Source organism: Micrasema longulum, unplaced genomic scaffold (genome assembly GCF_059751315.1).
Source record: "Micrasema longulum isolate JH-2025_06_02 unplaced genomic scaffold, ASM5975131v1 h1tg000033l, whole genome shotgun sequence".
Lineage (NCBI taxonomy): Eukaryota > Metazoa > Arthropoda > Insecta > Trichoptera > Brachycentridae > Micrasema > Micrasema longulum.
Genome location: NW_028277240.1, coordinates 79,577 through 99,293, shown reverse-complemented (window position 1 = coordinate 99,293; position 19,717 = coordinate 79,577). Strand labels below are relative to the sequence as shown.

The 19,717-nt window shown below is 28.9% G+C and overlaps 1 protein-coding gene across 1 annotated transcript in view; it reads left to right on the top strand.

The window, feature by feature from the left end:
- Positions 1-8,802: 8,802 nt before the first annotated feature.
- Positions 8,803-19,717, top strand: part of LOC148285467 (uncharacterized) — a 64,735-nt gene continuing 53,820 nt past the window's right edge. The window contains exon 1 of the mRNA XM_088224747.1: positions 8,803-9,371. Within this exon, the coding sequence (XP_088080873.1) occupies positions 9,354-9,371 (18 nt within the window). The 5' untranslated portion in view covers positions 8,803-9,353. The remainder of the gene's footprint in view (positions 9,372-19,717) is intronic.

Sequence of the window (19,717 nt, the reverse complement as noted above, 5' to 3'; positions counted from 1 at the left end):
CACAGAATTGTATCCTTTGTCCGCCTGGACACTAAATGTCAATAATAATAAATTTAAATAATGTTCAAGAAAAAAAAAAAATTTTCCAATTACTGAGCGCAATAATTTTTCTTTTTTGGTCTCTTAACTCAACCCTCTCCTGGCTATAGACAGTCATTACGGCACGGGGGAAAATCCTTATAAATGTATTCATTAATCACGAAGGCCATTATTCAAACAACTTATTGTAAATGCAAATGCTCGTCACAGATTTGTACGTAATAATAAAACATACGTAGCAATGATTACAATCATAAATTTAAGTTTGTGACGCGTTCCATGAAATGATTTCATGAGAGGGTTCTGGGAGACTGCGCCGAGCGGTGAGAGGCGAAACCCGAACCTGGGAATGCTTTCTTATATAACGTGAAATATACGTCAGTATATTTCGAGCCACGCGAACGATTGTATTATGCATTTCAATCAGAAAGGTATTTACTTTTACATTTAGTCAAAAAATGGTATTCCGTATTGTAAAAGTTATTTATGCATGCATAAAAAAATACAATCGACATCCGAATATGATGGCAAAAATTAACGATATTATTCGTATTTGTAATCATTATTACCATCTTTTACCTTTCCGCACCGGGTGGTTCATAAGGCAGTACATTGGTCAACCAAATGCAGTGTATTTTAATAACATGTTACATATGTACCCATGGCTTTTTTCATGTACAATTTTTTCTTATTTTTTGGCATTGTATTTAGTTATAAATAGAAAACTTTAATTTGTCAATAATGATGTTTTATTTGTAAATATTGTATTGTTAAAATCATAATAACTTGATAAATAAAATAAAAATGAGAGCATTAGTCTTATGTTTCAGGTGCCAGTTCAGAAAAATTAAATGTTGCAGTTTAAACAAATAATAAAATAAAGTTTCACGTTCACCCTGCCAGGAATCAAAACCAGTACTTCAAGAATTATATAAAAATGCGTCAACCACTAAACTAAACTAGTTTATCTCCAATTGATTTCATTGATCGACTGCTGCATCTAGTCTTGGACTTCAATGATGGTAATGAAATCGAGTTTCCTTATACCTAATATTCTCCTCACCTACTCTCAAAACTTATAAATTGGTATTTTGAGTTGTAAACAAACATTAAACCTTCTTTAATAACACAACCTAACTGCTTGAAGTAAAAGAATATAATATTAACGTTTTAATAATTCACATTATTGATGTTATTTCTTTCAATGTTATTTATTACAGAAATAAAAGATAATCATATTTAAATTGTTAAAAAAAACTTATTTACTTTCAGTTTTCTAAGATACAAATACGAAAGATAAGTCCTTTTTAATAAATATTTTTTTAAAACCCATCAGAATTAAATAGTAAATCTTATAACATATGTGGTTGAGTGGTTGAGACGTTTGACTCGCACACGAATGGTTCCGGGTTCTATTCCCGGTGAGAATGCAAAAATAAGATGTGATTTTTCCTAAACCTGGGTGTACGGTGATGTAATTTACCAATATTTTTGGCCTCCCTGGCCTGATGTGGTAAGTGTGACTACACTAACCAGACAATGTGCTTTTTTGGTTGATTTTAAATTGAGTCCCGTGTACTTTTTTCATGTGGTAAGGTAAGTCATTTTAGTGTTTAAGTCCATTGAATAGTATTTTTGACTGTCCAACGTTTGCTTTTGCCGTTTAAATAAAGTAGAGCTGTTATTGTCTTGTATTATATTTGAGTATGTCAGCGTTTTTAATTAATTTTATGGTCTTGTTTGTTTTCCCAGTGCAATTTAGTGTCTAATTTTTATTATTTCTATTTTTGTTAAGTCTTTTACAATAATGTATAAAACTAGTGTTTTTTCGTACAGTTCATGAGAGGAAAGCAGTATGTGAGTTTAATTGAGCTTACTGATGTCAGGACGCCCCTTTTTTATTTATATTCAAATCACGTATGAAATGTCATGCAAAAACTAAACGATTTGGGTGGGTAATAAAAAAATGCCTTAAGACAATATTCTCGCCTTTATGCATATGTATGTAAACTGTATTTGAATGATATTTATTTATACTTATACATTGTTTGTATTCTTTTTTTTAAACAGAATAATGTTCCTTGACTGGGGTGTCCCGTGCCGAGGGAAACATTTTACAAAATTTGAAAAATGCCTTAAATTAGTTGTTTAACAAAGTTGACATAATAATAATTTAAAAAAAGTAAATAATCTAATTAACCTTATTATCATAAACAATATAAACTAAAATAATCATAAAAAACATAACCATTTTACATAGAACAAATTTCATTAACATTACACACATTTTGCCTATATGGCTTGATCCACTCATTAATTCATGCGCAACCTACCTCCACTATCCATTTTTTAATAGGAATTTTAAATAAACTGAATATCTGATAGCTCTTCCAACTTCTATCACAACACGGACTATTTCTTCGTTCTAGTAACGAAAGAACCCTTTTAATACCGTTTCATCGCTCTAATTTTCTTGTCTCCTCTTTCACAGTAGTAACTGTTCAACTGTGGAATACACTACCCGCTAATGTTAGAAACCCTTCTTTAATATCTAAATATTTATGTTGTTTCTTTGTCCTTCTTTTTTCATTCCCATCCCCTCTCCTTTCTTTATAGTTAGGTGTTAATTTTCAAAAATATTTTTTTAATTTTATTTTGTTAATCTTTGTTTTTAATTTTATATAAAATTGTAAGATTCAATATGTCCATGTACTTGTAATTTTCTAAAACTAAACAGTTTGGGTAGGTAGGAAGAAATTGCAATATACCCGCCCTTATATGTATATAAATTGTAAAATAAATAAATGCGAAATGTTAAAATAAATAAATAAACATTAAAAAATAAATACATGTTTTGACTAGCTTATTTTCTCCCATGTCCGGGTATTAAGAAGAAAAAAAAAGTTCGGTATATGAAATAATATCACAACATTGTGCAAGCATTTTTGACTAGATGGTTATTCTCGGGTAAAAATCTCGGGAAAGAAAATCAAGGGAAGACGGTTTCTCTTCTTAGTTGGTTAGAGATTTTCCCTATCATGTCTGTGGTTCCAGGTTTGATTTCTGTCAAGGTCATCATAAAATATTGGTTCAAAGTGCAGGATAAATAATTTAATCTCTGAGTAACAGATAATTAAGGTGGGCTGCATATAATTTAGCAATGCAGTGTCCTATGTACAAATGGATGCAAATCTAGAAATGATTTTGATGATGATGACTTTAATTTATAAGCTACCCAGCTTATTTAACTATCAGAATAATATTCAGTCTATTTAATTTTCCAATGTAACCACGTGCACGTGGAAATTTAAATGGCTGATGATGTAGGAAGAGATAGGAAAAAATGAAAGCAATGATCTAATAATCACAGGTATAAATCATTCCTCTTATCTTCACCTTCTTCACTTACCTCAATAGAATTAGAGAACAATAAAAAGTAATTTAGAGAGGTTAATAAATTACGCGCTATAACCAAAGACAACATAACCGCATTCTAGATGTACTCGTGGATAGATAGATTAACTATAGTGATACGAGCTGGTACTACCTTTCGGATTAATAAATACTCCGGTGTTTGGATTATTAGATCATGCAGCTGGTGTTATGCAAAAATGTATCAAGCCACAAAAAAAATGTTAGTGTCAGAATCATTTATTTATTTATTTTGATATATACATACTCGTATTTTTTGTATTTTTTTTTGTATATGGCCTAAGCCAATTACAACAATTACACGAAGAAATATATGTGCAGGAAATTGAATAAAAACAACATAAAACTATAAAGCAATGACAAACAAGGGCAACAAAGGCATTATTGAGTCTTTTTTTTTAAATCAAAAACTTTGTTCCAAAAATGGAAAAAAATCTAATGTACGAAGCCTATGTAAAAACTAAAATATGTTATATGCAACTACTATAGGGAACAAGAAATCAAAATGACATGAACAGACTACAAAGACTGCAAAATAAAATATTAAAGTTAGCATATAACAGCAACTAAAGAACTCTTTAAACAAACCAAGCAATTAAATGTGACTGAATTCTTTAAACAAGAATCTTCAAAATTTATTCATAATTGAGCCACTGATGTAATTGTAGACGAAGAACTAAAACTTGAAAAAATTGTAGTAAATATGGATACATGGATACGAAAGTAAACATAGACACAATACGAGAATATCAGAAAAATATCATATAAAACCTTCTTAAACGAGATAAGGACAGTCGAGACTAATAAATCATGGACTGAAATTGTACAATAAATTACCAGACAAAAGTAAGCAAAAGACTCAGACAACCTTTACAAAAGAAGTTAAAAATATTATCATTAACAGTAGAATGTGAATTTAAAAAAAATATTTTTTTTTAATGTATGTAACCCGTAAGGGTTTATCAATGAAATTTAAAAAAAAAAAAAAAGAATAATGGTATACAATTTATTCATAAGCAGGATCAACATATAAGACTTTAAACTCACCTATGCTAATCCATCTTCACCACATACTGTGTTAATGGCAAAAAAATCTACGAAAAGCCGGAAGACCTATCCTGAAGAATTCCAAGTTATGTGACGAACTGACTAATCTACTCATTCTGGACATTGGGGCGTAAAAACAAAAGTTGCATTTCGAAGATTTGATAAATAGCAGATTTTAGCTGCTGGTGACATGGTTAGGAACATGAAAATTAATTTATTGCAACAGGGGTGGGACGCCATTTATACCATTAAGAATTTTATAAATGCACATAAGGTCCGTCTCAGTTCTACGTTTCTTTTTAAGATTTTGTTTCCGCCACTTTCATGATAAATTTATTATCTTCAACTTATTTTTAAAAATTCTAGTTCAATATTTAGTCCTTATTGAGATCCCAGATACCGCTACCAATAAGGGCAGGTATGAAGGTCATAAAACGTTAATAAGACATTGTTATAAATTGAATATTACAACCAGAATTATCCCCTTTAAAAAAATATAATAAAACAATTCTATAAAAAAAGATTTCAACTAAAATATTTCAATATTTTTTTTTTAAGTTTTACCAAAGGCATAATTTTACGTAGAAATAAAAAAAATGTCACAAAAATGTATGTGATATAAAATGCTTGTATTTTTTTTTAAAACCAAAAATTAAGATTTTGTTTCCGCCATTTCATGATAAATTTATTATCTTTTAATTATTCTTAAAAATTCTAGTTCAATATTTAGTCCTTATTGAGATCCCAGATACCTTAGTTAAGTTTAAATTGAAAATTGCGTTATCTGCCGGTTTAAAAGTAATTATATTTTAGTTACATAAAACTTTTAAGTATATTTTTAAAAGAAATACCTTTGAAAGTTATTGTTTTCATCTAATTCCCGTTTTTTTTTTTTAAATAGCAAAATTGTATGATTGTCCAATTTTGCGCGCGTTTTACCAGACTGCAGCCTTAAGGTATAAAAACGAAAGTTGAAAATATAATTAAAAAAAAAAAAAATCAAGATCCAAAAATGATATTCTAACTTTTTAAAAATTGTTTGATGAGTTTAAAATGCTCTCTTATACCTCGATATGTTAAGTGGAAACCATGTAACTGGACCAAAAACAATGTAAGACTGTAGATGCCTTGACTTCTATACTAACTTCTTTAAAATGTTCTTCAACTCTTTTCTAATATGTTAATGTAACACGGCTTTAAGACGCTTAACGTATTGTTGCGAATTAAAATTAATGTGTGACTTAACACAATATCAGTATTGCAAAAATGTGCTAACTCCCTTAAAGACGCTTTATTTTCCAAAATCCACGACGCTTTATTTTTCCAAATTTGTATTTTTACCATCTGGTTTGAAACACGGAACTTGTATTTATTTTTTATTCAAAATATTAATTTCAATTTGTTAATTTTAAATTCCGGTCTCGTGATCAGCGCGTTTGCCGACAATGCAAGAGGTCTCGTATTTGATTCCCGACATGGTTGATATAAAATATTTATTTAAAAGGATGTTTTCACACTAGAATATTTTATAGTCCCTAGACTGGTACCTGAAGCGTAATACTGATCATCTGACCTTCGTGTAAAAAATAAAAAATAAATATACGTTGCAATTGGTGAACCAATGCAGTGCCGTATCCACCATTAGGGGCGGAAAAGGTATGATAATAAATTTTAAATATATAAAAAAAAAACAAAAATTCCTTATTTATGATCCCCCATTTTTTTACAATTTAAAAGACAAGACGCTACCATTTTTGAGTTTTTAATATTAAATTCTATTGAACTCATTCAATATAAATAAAAGCATTGATATTTCGAAAATTGAAAAAATACAAAAAGCCCTTTTTTGCCGTGTCCCTTTTATTTTTGTCCTTATAACATTTTTTCTCCATACCTCACTAGGCACAACCTGTGTCGAGGTATTTATTATCATTTTTCATTTTATGTTCATAGTTATAATAATACACGGTACTTAAATAGTACGAAAATATTCCAATCCCCAGGTGGATAGGTAAATATCAGGTTTTTTAAACGGTTTTAAAGTAATAAATAAAGGTCTAAGAAATACTGTTCAGTAAAAAAAAAATGCTTTTTATCAGTGGCATAAAAAATACTTTTAAATTAGTAATTTTGAATTCCCGTAAAAAAGGTTCCATTGGTCACGCCCCTAATACGTCACAATTCATGTTTATTTGTTCCTTGCCATTTAAACTTGTGTAGAATAATATCACAAATCTTGACGTCACAACAACCAAGGCCAAACGCGTCGAGTTTTTCTACGAACGTATTTTTATTGAATTTAATATTTACTTATGAAAACATTTCTCCACAACACTTAAATTGATTTTGAAAATCTAATTATTATTCTAAATCCATTTAATTTATTTTTTATCGGTATTCGTAGTGTGTGATATTTCCCTATTTTGGCTCCTCAAAATATGAAGAAGTCAGCGTGGAAGAGGTCCTTTGGAATATGAATTAGTTTTTAACTTTTGAATTAGTTTTTTTTTAAAGAAATGTTAGCGTTTATATAATTTTTCCAAATATTTAAATTTTGGTGTCCATTTACAACGAATTGTAAATAATAACTCACTATTAGAAAATGTAAATCGAGTTGGGGGAGAGTTGGGTTCGACCCTCGGACCTCTGATCCGTAAGTCCGCAACACTAGCCACGGGACTACAACCCAACTAATTCCATATAAACCCAACTAAGTTTTACATATTACGAATTATGTATTTATTTAAAAAAAAAAAACTTTCATAATTTACTTCTAAAATATTTTATTCTTGTAATTGTTTTTTAATTTTTATTATAATATAGATTCTTCATTTTATTTTATGAATTATGTGTGGCTTTTGAACAGATATTTGTGTAATTAGTGAAGCTGCTAGGAAAATTTTCTTGCAATTTTACATGTAAAGTACTTATTTTTAATTTATTTTATTTTTGTATTGCAAGCATGTAAATATATATATTTTTACATATAAACGCTGTGTTCCGGCAATGAACTGAATTTTCCTTTTCATATTTTTATGAACGTTTTACGACGTAGTCTGTTTAACAAATGTTTTCTGGAAAGAACAAGTACCTGTTTATAAATGAACTATTGTTTATAAAAATATTTATCCGGTAGATTAATCAGTACATGTTATATTGTGGTACAAACATGTGTTACTTTGTACGTTAGTGCATGATATGGCGTTAAACTTTCTTGGCGGTTTTCTATTCGGTATGCACTTTTATAATTTTATTTTATGTAACATTATAAATCGTTCTTGTCTTTTTAATCAATAAAACAAGTGCATGCAATGCGTGATTACTTATCTTATCAATTAAAATATTGACACACACCAGCCTTAAACATTTCCTTAATTATGCGACGTTTAAGAATTATTAAACAAACAACACAAATTTTAATTAGTTTAGTTGTTAAAATCATCGTAAAAAAGTATAGTTCTACGGAAAATTGGAAATAAAAAAATATTTTTTCTAGGCGCGGTTGAAAATAGAGCATTTAATTGCACTGCGAAATATCTTGAATATGTATGAATTTTATTTTTTTTAAATAAAAACAAACAACTTTGAAGAACGTGAAAAGTTCTTTCGAATCAAGCAGTGATAGAGATTTGTGATAAATTTCCGGCTTGTGGGATGTCAACTCACTAATCAGCAGAACTCACCTACTAGAACTTGTGACGTCACTGGTGAGCGATTTTAAAATTACAAATTTAAAAAAAAAAATACCGTGTATTTTAATATATTTTTTTAAATTTTGGTTGAGGAGGAGATTGACGGTCATTTTATAGAACATAGATAGTTTTAAGAACTGTGCCAATTTTTTAATGCTCCAATCTTGCTTTTATATACTTAAAGAGTTTATGCAGATTCCAACAATATAAATATCAATTTAATTATTAATGACTTCAACTAATAATGCAGGTGTATCTAATAAAAGCTTATGCTAAGAATATTAATTTTTATCCATAAATCTAATGATGAATACCACTGCTAATACCAGCAATCTGCTAGATGCCACAATAAATAAAATTACGCCAACTTTAACCATAAAAAGTATTTTGAGAAAAAAGTGAACAGCTTAAAAAACAACTTTAACCTAGAAGGTTGCTCCACAACTTTCAGAGAGATGGCAAGTCTGTTAATTAAAAACATCCCCCCCAGCATGCGAGAGCACATCAAAAAGTATAATTTAAACCTAGTTTAAATATTGCCTTAAGGTACATGTAAGATATCTTTTTACACCGGTGTATGAATTAAACGAATGTTTTATGTAATGTGAAGTTGGGTCGGTAGTTGGAAAAGATTATTGGCGGGAGACATCTTGGCCCGGGTTTTCTATGCATTCGAATACCTCCGTCAGTTCTTCTTCAGTGTGCGAGCTGGCAACACTGGCGCTAATTTCGAATTTCAAACGAACGAGCGGCGAGAGCGCAGATAAAAAATATACAATCGTTCGGAATATGGAACATTGATCTGAGATGGTACCTACTCGCCATAAAACAAATTAAAAAAGAACAAATCTGTCATGTTCGAGCGGGAATTTAGTATATAGCCAATTCTCACATGACCGACATTCGAGCTGTTTTAAATTGTGTTTTTTTTCACCCATCATCATACTTACACCTGTTATTTTTTGTTCGGCGGAAGAAAGGTGCTCCGCTACGGCTTTAAGGACATTAACGTGTAATGACTTTGGACAAAAAAGTTCTGTGTCTTTAAAAATGATTCTCGTGTTGAACTTTTAGAGCGAAGTGTCTGACTTGTTATTTTTGAACAGTGAATTTTGGATAAATCAGAAGAAAAAACAATAAAAAATGCATCTTCTATTTTGGGTAAGGATTTAATCAAATTTTTAGCAATGGTATTTTTTTTTTTTATACAGGAAAAACATAAACTTTTACGCAAAACGAAAAAAAAACTACAAGCAAACCATCACGCCGTTTCAGGCAAAGAAAATAGAACGCCAAATTACTCCATCTAAATAATTGTGTTATAATATTACATAGAAATGGGCTTCTATCTTATTTTCGAGAAATTGGTTAAATCTTAAGAGGAAATTAATATTTAACCACCAACACAAATTATGTTAAATTAAACCAGCATTAAATTTATTTAAAAAAAGAAAACTTCTTATTATTAAAATATAACTATTAGGTGTGATATTTTAATGTTGTATGAATTTTATCTTTATTTTTTGTTGTAATTTTTGTAATAATTATCCAAGTAATGCTAAAAAGCATTTCATTAAATTTAATAATAAATAATCATAAGGTCTGGTTAAGTGAATGCTAATGTAATAAGTAAAAAAATAATAATATAAACGTAATGGGGAATGTTGTAGTACCTACATAAAGTGGCCACTTAACCCAGCCAATGACAGGTCATAAGCCCTGTAAACGCTCGAATATCCATAATCCTGAATCTTAAATTTGAAAAAATTCTACCTCATCTCTGTAGGGATATAAATAAAATATAAAAAAAAGTTTTACATTTAAGTCTGTACTCACAAACCAATCTCCTAAGGTAGACGTCAATGCTTGTACCTATTCTAACGAGGTACTGTTATTATTTAAATTAATCTATTATGTTTTTTGTGCAATTTTTTATACAAGACAAACTAGTATGAGACCGCGTAATGTGGGTACTTAAACTATCAGTTGCTAAGCAAGCTATGTTAAGTATTTAATAATTAGTGTAATTATGTGTATTTTGGAAAAATATCTCCACAGACATGCCATGTAAATTGTCTGTAAATAATAATATTTCGTGTTTTTTTTAATGATTACCTATTGCACGTTAGTTTTAAGTAAATTAAATTTTAATTAAATTCTGCTATTGATTGTTCAAAAGAGGTCAATAAAAAAGTAATAAGTCCTGGTTAGAAAACTTTAAAAAAATTAAAATATTGTTACAAAAAAGGAACAATGTTTTTAAAGCATTGTCTAGAAGTAATTCGTTCAGATGAATTTCACTCAATTTGATAAAAAGCAGATTTCAGTTTTTTTACTTCACAATTATCAACAGAGCGAATAATTAAAGAATTGTGGGTATTCAAATAGACAAAATGATGAATATTACACATTGTTTCAAGTGATTATTTTAATCAGTTAATGATAGGTTATACGTTCTGTAAAAATAATAAATTTGAAATAATTCATTCAGACGATTCTCAACCAAATCAGTAAAGCTTTCAGCTATTTTACTTGACAGTTAGTAAGCAACAGGTGAAAGAGTTGAAAAAATGAGAATGTTAAAATATAGGTAGAATTATGAATGCTACACAATTCTTGTGAGCACTTTAACCGGCCAATGAATATTTACTAGCACGTTTAATACCAAGAAAATAAGGCTCAAGTTCATGTGCGAGAGTATAAGGACAGACGCGATCATTCAATTTTAGAGAACTAATATTATAGATAAGTCCCGTGAATGTTTGGACTTTTGCATTCTCTTCTCCATATTTGTTGTAATGTATGTAAATGTTAAATGACTGTTTACGAGTAATTCTGTGTCACCGCTTGCTGTACTCGCCTACGTCTCTAGTAAAATGTATTGTAAATAGTAGGTATGTAGATACATAGGTATTATTATGTATATTTATGTGCATAATATAATGCCTCCTGTCTACCCAGTGACCCGGATATTGAGATCTAGTCGAGAGACTCGGATACCAGGAAGATTACACCTGGTCGGGGTCCGATACACTCACTACTTACAGGTTCATTTGCATAATTCCGGCGGCTCTTAAACTAATCGGACGCGTCCTTTTTCTTATCACTATAAAGATTTTACGAATATAAAATACCACATTTTGATTGTTACATTTACCCGTTGTAAGATTTAAAGATGTTTTAACATTATTTAATGGAGAATAAATCATTTTTTTACAAAGGCATATGGAAATCTAAATATAAGAGGCTTATAAGAGGCTTCTGGCGTATCTTCGGAGTTTGGTACTAAATTATTGCATTTTTTTCAATAGTTTAATCAATTGCCACAAGGATTTATAGTAACGATTTTGAAATATAAGAGCAAGGTGTGTAAAATAAAAAAATAGTGAAGTAAGTTCAATACATTATTAGCATATAACATCAGAGATGAAGAACATTTAAGAGAAGGTAATATAGAAGTCTAGGCATCTACAGGGCTTATGACCTGTCAATGGCTGGTTTAAGTGGCCACTTTAGACACTGTGTAATATTCACCATTCTGCCTATATTTGAACATCTATATTCCTTAAATTCTTTCATCTGTTTATGTTTTTGAAGTTAAAGATCTGAAACCTTTATTTCTTCATCTCTGTTGTTATATGTTAATATAAACAGCTCCCCAGGGAGTTGAATCCAGTCCTTGTCTACAAAAATTTGGACAAACTCAAAATTTTGTCTATAAATTATGTTATTTTACTCAATGTTATTAAATATTTGTATATAACCACTTACCGACTTTTCTATGTCTACCGGTTTCGAGATGTAATCGTTTCTTCGTCAGGACACCAATTATACTAACATACAAAACCCACTTTACACCTTCATCATAGTTGTTGCACAAAAATATAAAACAAATTCGACGTGGATTTTGATAAGCACATGCACTGATTATGACAAATATGCACAGACTGCAACTACTATAGTGAAGGTGCATAGTGGGTTTTGCATGTTGGTTTAATTGGTGTCCTGACGAAGAGACGGGTACGTTTCAAAACCGGTAGACATAGAAAAGTTGGTAAGTGGTAATATACATATAATTAATAACATTTAGTTGAATGTTTTGACCGCAAAGTTAATGCTTTTAATATTAATAATAGATTATTTTAGTTTATCGAGAAAATTTTGATAATTTAACTTTATACACATTGTGGAAATCTGTTATTAGTTCTGAGTTGATACACTATATCTGTTTGTTAACTATAAAAATGTATGTAGAACTGTTGGTTTCCCAAACAAAATAAAATAAAATAATGTACGTTTAGTTTATGAAAAGTTAAACTTATTACATTATTTGTTAAGCATTTTTTCGATAGATTTGTAAATATATAATATGCATATCGCTAGCCCAAAGCAACAGTTTAATATACCCGAAGAACATATTCTAGATAGTCGGACTTTGAGGAGTGCAAAGTGTCTGACTAAATAAAATTATTTTAAGTGTATTATGAATACTATAATTTCTCATTCATTTATTTATTTAAAAGCTTAACTGTATGTTTAACTCGGAATATAAATATGTATTCAGGTTTTCATTTTTATTTTCCAATGTTTTTGTTCATTATCATAAACAGTAATAGTGCAAATACGTTTTTTTGAATAAACAATGTTTTTTGTTTGATCCTTAGTGAGTTTTTCCCAAAACTCCCTAGGAATATTAAAAACAATTATGTAAGGTTTGTTACCTTAATAACCTTAAAAATAAATTAATTTAGGAACTCTTATAAATTTTTCTTACAGAACGTATGCCAACGATAAAAAAAACAGTATGCAGACTATTTAAAAAAAAAGTCAAATTAAAATAACAGCGTTTTCTGAAAGTTCACTAGTATAAACTTTCGCTAGTATATATATATATATATCATCATTCCTTTTCTACACCCTATGGTGCATAAGGCACTGCATTTGTAAATCAATCACAACGTTTCGTGATTATTTTTGTATCATAAAAGTAAGATAATCAGTCTTACGTGTTTGGTGCCGTTCCAGGGACTATAAAATATTCTAATGTAAAAACGTCTTTTTTAATAAATATTTCACGTCAAACATCTCGGGAATCAAACCGGAGACGTCTTGCATGGTAAGCAATATACCACAAAGCCGACATGTATATCCATATACAATTTATTTAAATTGAAAAAAAAGCAATTTGATCAATCATTGGTATTAATGTCATAAAGAATACCTAATAAGGCAAAATATTGGCATAATTTTTAGTCAGTTAATAAAAATTATTGTATTATTATTATAATTATTATGGATAACTTATAAAGCATCATTTTCGCAATAAAACACCTCAAAGGCGCTTTGAAAAGTAATAATATAAAGAAATATATTTAATGAAATTTTAACTTTTTTAATTTAAGAAAAACAATGTACTTTGTAACCATATGCTAAGAATTTATTCAAATGATTTATAGAACAAGTAGGTTTTAAATTTCTTCCGAAACATCACTTCACTCTCACAGTATCGGACTTCTGCTGGAAGAGCATTCCATGCCGTAGGGCCTGCGACCGCAAATGCACGTTCGCCGAATTTCGTGCGCTGCTTGCGTAGAGGTATAATAACTTTTCTTTTCGACGTAGATGTAGCTGATCTAAGCGTAAGACGTCTGTCAGCTAGTTCATCTGGAATGCAGAGTTCCCTTAGATATTCTGGAGCAGAGTTGCGCAGTGACTTATACATAAGCCAACAGAGTTTGTATTCCACCATCTGCGTAAAAAGGTAGTTAGTGTAATTCTCGAAGTAGTTGATCAAGTCAACATCTGTATACCTTGCTTCTACTGGATCATTTTTCTAATATTTTTTTAAAAAGCAGTTTTTTTTTCGTAAATGCAAAGTTTATTGTGATACCTAATGCAAAATTATTATCTATTATTTATAATGAGATTATATGTAATATTTTCTGATATTTATTGAATGAACAAAATTAAAACGCCTTATTTATAAAAAAAATCCATGCCTCTGTGTTTTAAGAAAAAGAAATACAGACGATGCATCTGTAAGGATATCGAGATAACGATTTGGGATACTTTACAGACAGTATGGAGAAGGTCCAACACAGGTTTTTAAGATTTATAAATTTTAAATTAAACATTCCAATTGAAGAGTTTAACTATAAATGTTCAATGAAGCAGTAAAAATTAATATGTGTTAGTGATAGAAGGGAAAAAAGTCTAAACTATGCCAAATACTCACCTATTATACGGTTCCACATGTAAGCAAACAAACATGGAAACTTAGACTTATTTAATTTATCTTTATATCAATTAAAATCATTACTTTTTAATCACTTCTTTTCTGAATTATAAAAATGTACTAAGTGTTATATTGTTTTACTGTTTATGTTTTTATACATCGCATCTATTACTTCAATAATTTTTTTTATTTAAACCCTTAATTTAATGTTAATTTGCTGCATACCTATGTTATAATTTCTTATTTAATTTTTCATTATTATTTCAGTTCAGCTGTTCTGTTTTATTAAAATTGTTTTTCAATATTATTTTATACTCGGTCAAAGGCGTAAGCCGTCGAAATAAATAAATTAATAACTAATGAAAATCCTTGTAACCGTATTTCAATATTGATACCAGAAAGTAAATGATTTAAGGATAAAAAATAAAATCAATACATCAACTACAATATAATTTTGTGATGCATCAATTTTTAAAATATAAAAACAATTCGTTTAAATTAAAATAACTGATAAGAGTAGTGATTTCATATAGCCATGCCGCTTATAATTAATAAGTAAACCAATTAGTATGTTGTGTGGCTTTATACGTATGTTAAAATATAATTATGTCTAACTAACCTAATTGTGGATTGAATCTATGTAACAACGGTACTTAATTATATCACAGTAATATTATTTGTCGTTAAAACGAGATCAATACTTCTTAAAAATGCCTATTATGGACTAAATGAGTACATGGAAGACAGCAGTATGTCGAACTGAAAATATATTTTTTTGTGTTAATTTATTTGATTATTTTTAGAATTTGTATTTATTTATTGATACTTGACCATCTCTTCGTGTTGTTTTGTTTATTCATATTGACTTTCGATAAGCGTTTAAATTATACCTATATTAAAGAAAAATTAAAAACTGTAATAAACTAAATAATTCTAATGTGTTAGAACAATTATTTTTACGTAACGACTGGGTCATTAATCAATTCTAATATTATAAACGCAAATGTGTGTTTGTTTTTATTTTTCCTCCACAGATTAATCATTTTTTTGCATAGGGATAGCCGGTGAAGTGAGAAGTAAAATAGAATACTTGTTTTTCATCTCGATTTTCAAAAAAAACCTTTTTTTTATAATAAATCAACACTGAGCAACATTATTTGAAAATGAGTATGAAGTAAGGTGGAATGCCAAAAATAATGAATTTAAAAATGTTTTTTTTTAATTTATATAATTAACTTACTTTATCTATGGTTAGTTTATATGTACTGTCTATACTTTGCTTTTCGTTTTGGTTTTGTAGTAGGATTTTGGATTTGTAAACATAAAAACGATGCTACGTCGCCATAGACCAACGAATCGTCATATATTTCTCACAGTGATAGTAAGAGGACCGGCAATCGATACTAACTATTTTCTATCCCAAAAAAGTATATATTATTCTTATATATTTTTTTATGAATTGGTCATAATATTATGTAATTGTTTTTTATAAATTGGTTATAATATTATGTAATTACTTTTTGAAATAACATTTGTATACCTATAATGATTAGGGAAGGATTAAGAAAAAAAGGTTTTTTCACAAAAAATCTGCGTGAAACAAATAATATGAAATAGATGAATAAATAATGATATTACAACAGTTTTTGAGATTTTTTTTAGAAAGAAGAAAAGAAGTCTAGGAAGCCAAAATATATCTTTTAAGTCGTTTATATTAAATTTATGAACACATAATCATAAAATTTCATGTCACCACAGAGTGAAAAATGTTTTTGATATTCAAATAGAAAAATATTGTTTATTATGATTTGTGGCTGGCATCCACAAGATAGATACTAAATACCTGTAAATGTAACCTGTAAATGAATCTGCAGTACCTGTCTACGAAAAAATACCTAATTATCGGGTTATTTGTAAAATAATAATAATTATTCTTTCGATTTGCAACTTTTTGTGATTATATGTTGTTGTAATAAATATCTTTACTGTAATTGAGGCTGAAACATCATCATCTAAAATTATATTTATCATTTGAAAGATCTGTTAGTGACACAGCACTTTTAAGTTGTACAAGTCCGTGTGTAATAAGATTTCGTAGATACTTAATTGAAATTAATATGCCAACTATTTCACCTGAAATATTATGAAACAAAGTATCATCTACATTGTCTGGACTCTCTTGCATATAAAATGCGTTTTAAATAGTTTGCAGCTGAGATATTATAACTATGTTTTTGAGTTATCAGCTCAAAACTTTATTGATCTGCAATATTTTTCTTATGTTTGAATGTAAGATAAGACAAGTTGAAATAAATTCGTATTTTTATGCGTTATTACTCTTGTAAATAAAGAAGCAGTTCTAAATAAGCTCCTGATGTCACCGTGACCTGTGTAGATAGTTGTGACTTGTGACGGGTCCCCTTAAACGAATTATCGCCCCTAAGACTTTTTTGATTTTTTTAAAGTTTTTGAAAAGCTCGGCTACTCAATGAAAAGGGAGTGAAACAACTTCTTCCAAGTCCTTAAAGTATCAGGCTATCACGTAGGGGGCGAGTTCTCTCACATCCTCAGGTTAAATCAATGGTCCATCGACGATGCGGCTTCTCTTGTGATATAAAACAACGCATTTACATAATATGTGTAAAGCTGTTTTATCACCTTCGTTGTAGAACCTACATCTAGAAATTTTAGAGAGATTCATTCTAGCGATAAATTCCACCATCTTCGAAAAGGTTCTACCTGTTTTACTTCACGCATATCAGCAATAATAATTGATTAAAATGTCACCTTATTGAACGAGGAAATAAAATAAAAGCTTCGCCAAAAATTTGCTTTCTAATAAAATGTTTTTGTAATATTTGTTCTCCAAGATAAATTAAATGGTACATACAAACATATTGGTAGTTTTAGAATACAATGTACATTGAATTCACTGTGTGCCCCAAGCCTCCATTGTGTTTTGATTTGTAGCACCTTCACATGTTTTAAAAGCCTTTACTAATAATCAAAAGTATTATTGTAATGAACGTTTCTGTATTTAGTTTTGAAGCAATCTAATAGACATGACAGGAGCGTGTAAAAACAATCGAAAGTAATGATGTTGAAAGTTTGAATGCTTGGAGCTTAATAACTGTTATTGTGAATTAACAATATTTTAGTTTTGTTTGTTCTGATGCTCTAATTATTATCAAACAGAAAACACGGTGCAACTGTAGATCTACGTTTTTTTTCATATTACGCAAAAGCGAGTAAAGACTTGATTACAAGTGACTTTGGCACTTACAAACAAAAATAAGATGTTCGAAAAAATATACGTTTTAAAAAAAACGACAAAAAAAACTTTCAACAAAAAAAAAAAAACTTTGAAGTTTAAAATCAGTATTAAAGAGTAATGTGACAATATTATATGTTTTCTGTCAAAATTGAACACAATCACCACAGGTTATTTTAGGCTTAAAATAAGGAGAGAAACTCAAAAATTTATGATTAACGTCATAAAATATTGTACCTACGTATTTTAACCAAAGTTTTTTCCATCTAATATTTCTGTGTATGTGAGAATTAATAATAACGTTCTATGCTGCTCTTAACATAATGTTTTTCGGGGAGACATTTTATAGAACATTATGTGTTATATACGTGTACATTGTAATGTAATTGTATGTGTACATGTAAACAAAAATAGATTAGTGTTGGTTAAAATTTGTAGGTTTGTACACAGATTCTTTTGCTGTTTATGGGCAGATAGTTCTTGTATCTTAATTATAATAATAAAAATACTTTATAGTTTTATTTCACTTTTATTTATAATTATTTTACAATTTTTTTACCAGTGACCGACATCGTCAGACTGGTGGGAGACTTAACAAATTTATAAATAAAAAATAAATAAATTTAAAAATAATTAAATTAAAAAATAAATAAATTAAAAAATAAATAAATTTAAAAATAAATAAATTTTAAAATAAATAAATTTTAAAATAAATAAAATAGATTAGTATGTCGTCTGTGCTTCTTTACACATTTACTAAGCCTGCGGGTACACGGTGTGATGGATAATCCAAACATGTAATTAAAATAATATCGGAAATAATCGATTATGAAACTCACTGTGTATTTAACTAATATGTAAATATTACAAGAGCAAAATAACAGTTGAGACCAAGTCAGATGTAAACCAGATCTTGGGCCGATTATAAAACAGCTCTAAGAAATTACCGCCTATTATTATATTCATTATACATAACTGTAACGTTATCTATGGAGAATAGTGAACAAGACTACTCTATGATTGTAGACACTTAGTGAATATTACATATATTTAAGAGTAGAGTTTCTCGGCATGTTGTAGTACTTTTATTTATTTTAACTAAAATTTAAAATATTGTGCTAAATCCCTTTAGATACGGTGTTGTAACGTAGTATTACATTAATCAAAAGACAAGATCTTTTGAAATACAGACATTTAAAAACAAAAATGTGTCATATCCTATATACTGTTGAATAACCCCCTTTCGTATAGTGAGGTGACCAAACTGAAGAATTGTATTTTAAGTGACGCCTAACCAATGGCAATGTACACTTTTGAATATAGCTTGTTATGGCAAAAAGTTTCTTCACTATTTAAAAAATAAGATTCGTAAATTAAATCTTATATTCTATGTAGTCACATATGACATTATAACCGCTACGCAAGAGTTACAATCAGCAGAGATGATATATAAATACATAAGTACAAAAAGTAGTCAATACATCCAGTTAGAGTATTTTGCAACAAAAAAAAATAGAACATGTTACAAACTAAAAAAAAAAAAAGAGAAGAAAAAAAACCCCTACAAGGAGATTGCGGATTAGGAATTAAAGTGGAGGGGAGGGAGGGATATTTATAATATAATTGACCGATCCGGAATTCATTTATGAAATATTAAAGTATCAATTTGATGTACAAGATTGCAGTCTACCTTTGTCGTGGCGTATGGTAGACATAACTATTTTATAAATTCTCCAATCGTCAGAATTCATCGGCTCAGAAGTGAGTATGAAGAAATTCATTTGTTTCGTTTTTTAATGTCAGTTTTCAATACAATTAAAATGTATATTTATATATTTTTAACATTTGAAGCACTAAATTTGTATTTATTCATTATAATAAAATAAATTAAAACAACTATGCTTTTAACCTGTATTTTTTTTTCTACCGACCGTTTCAAAGCTATATAAGCTTCTTTATCAAGGTATACTTGACTAATGCATTCTATCCTATTTTATTTTA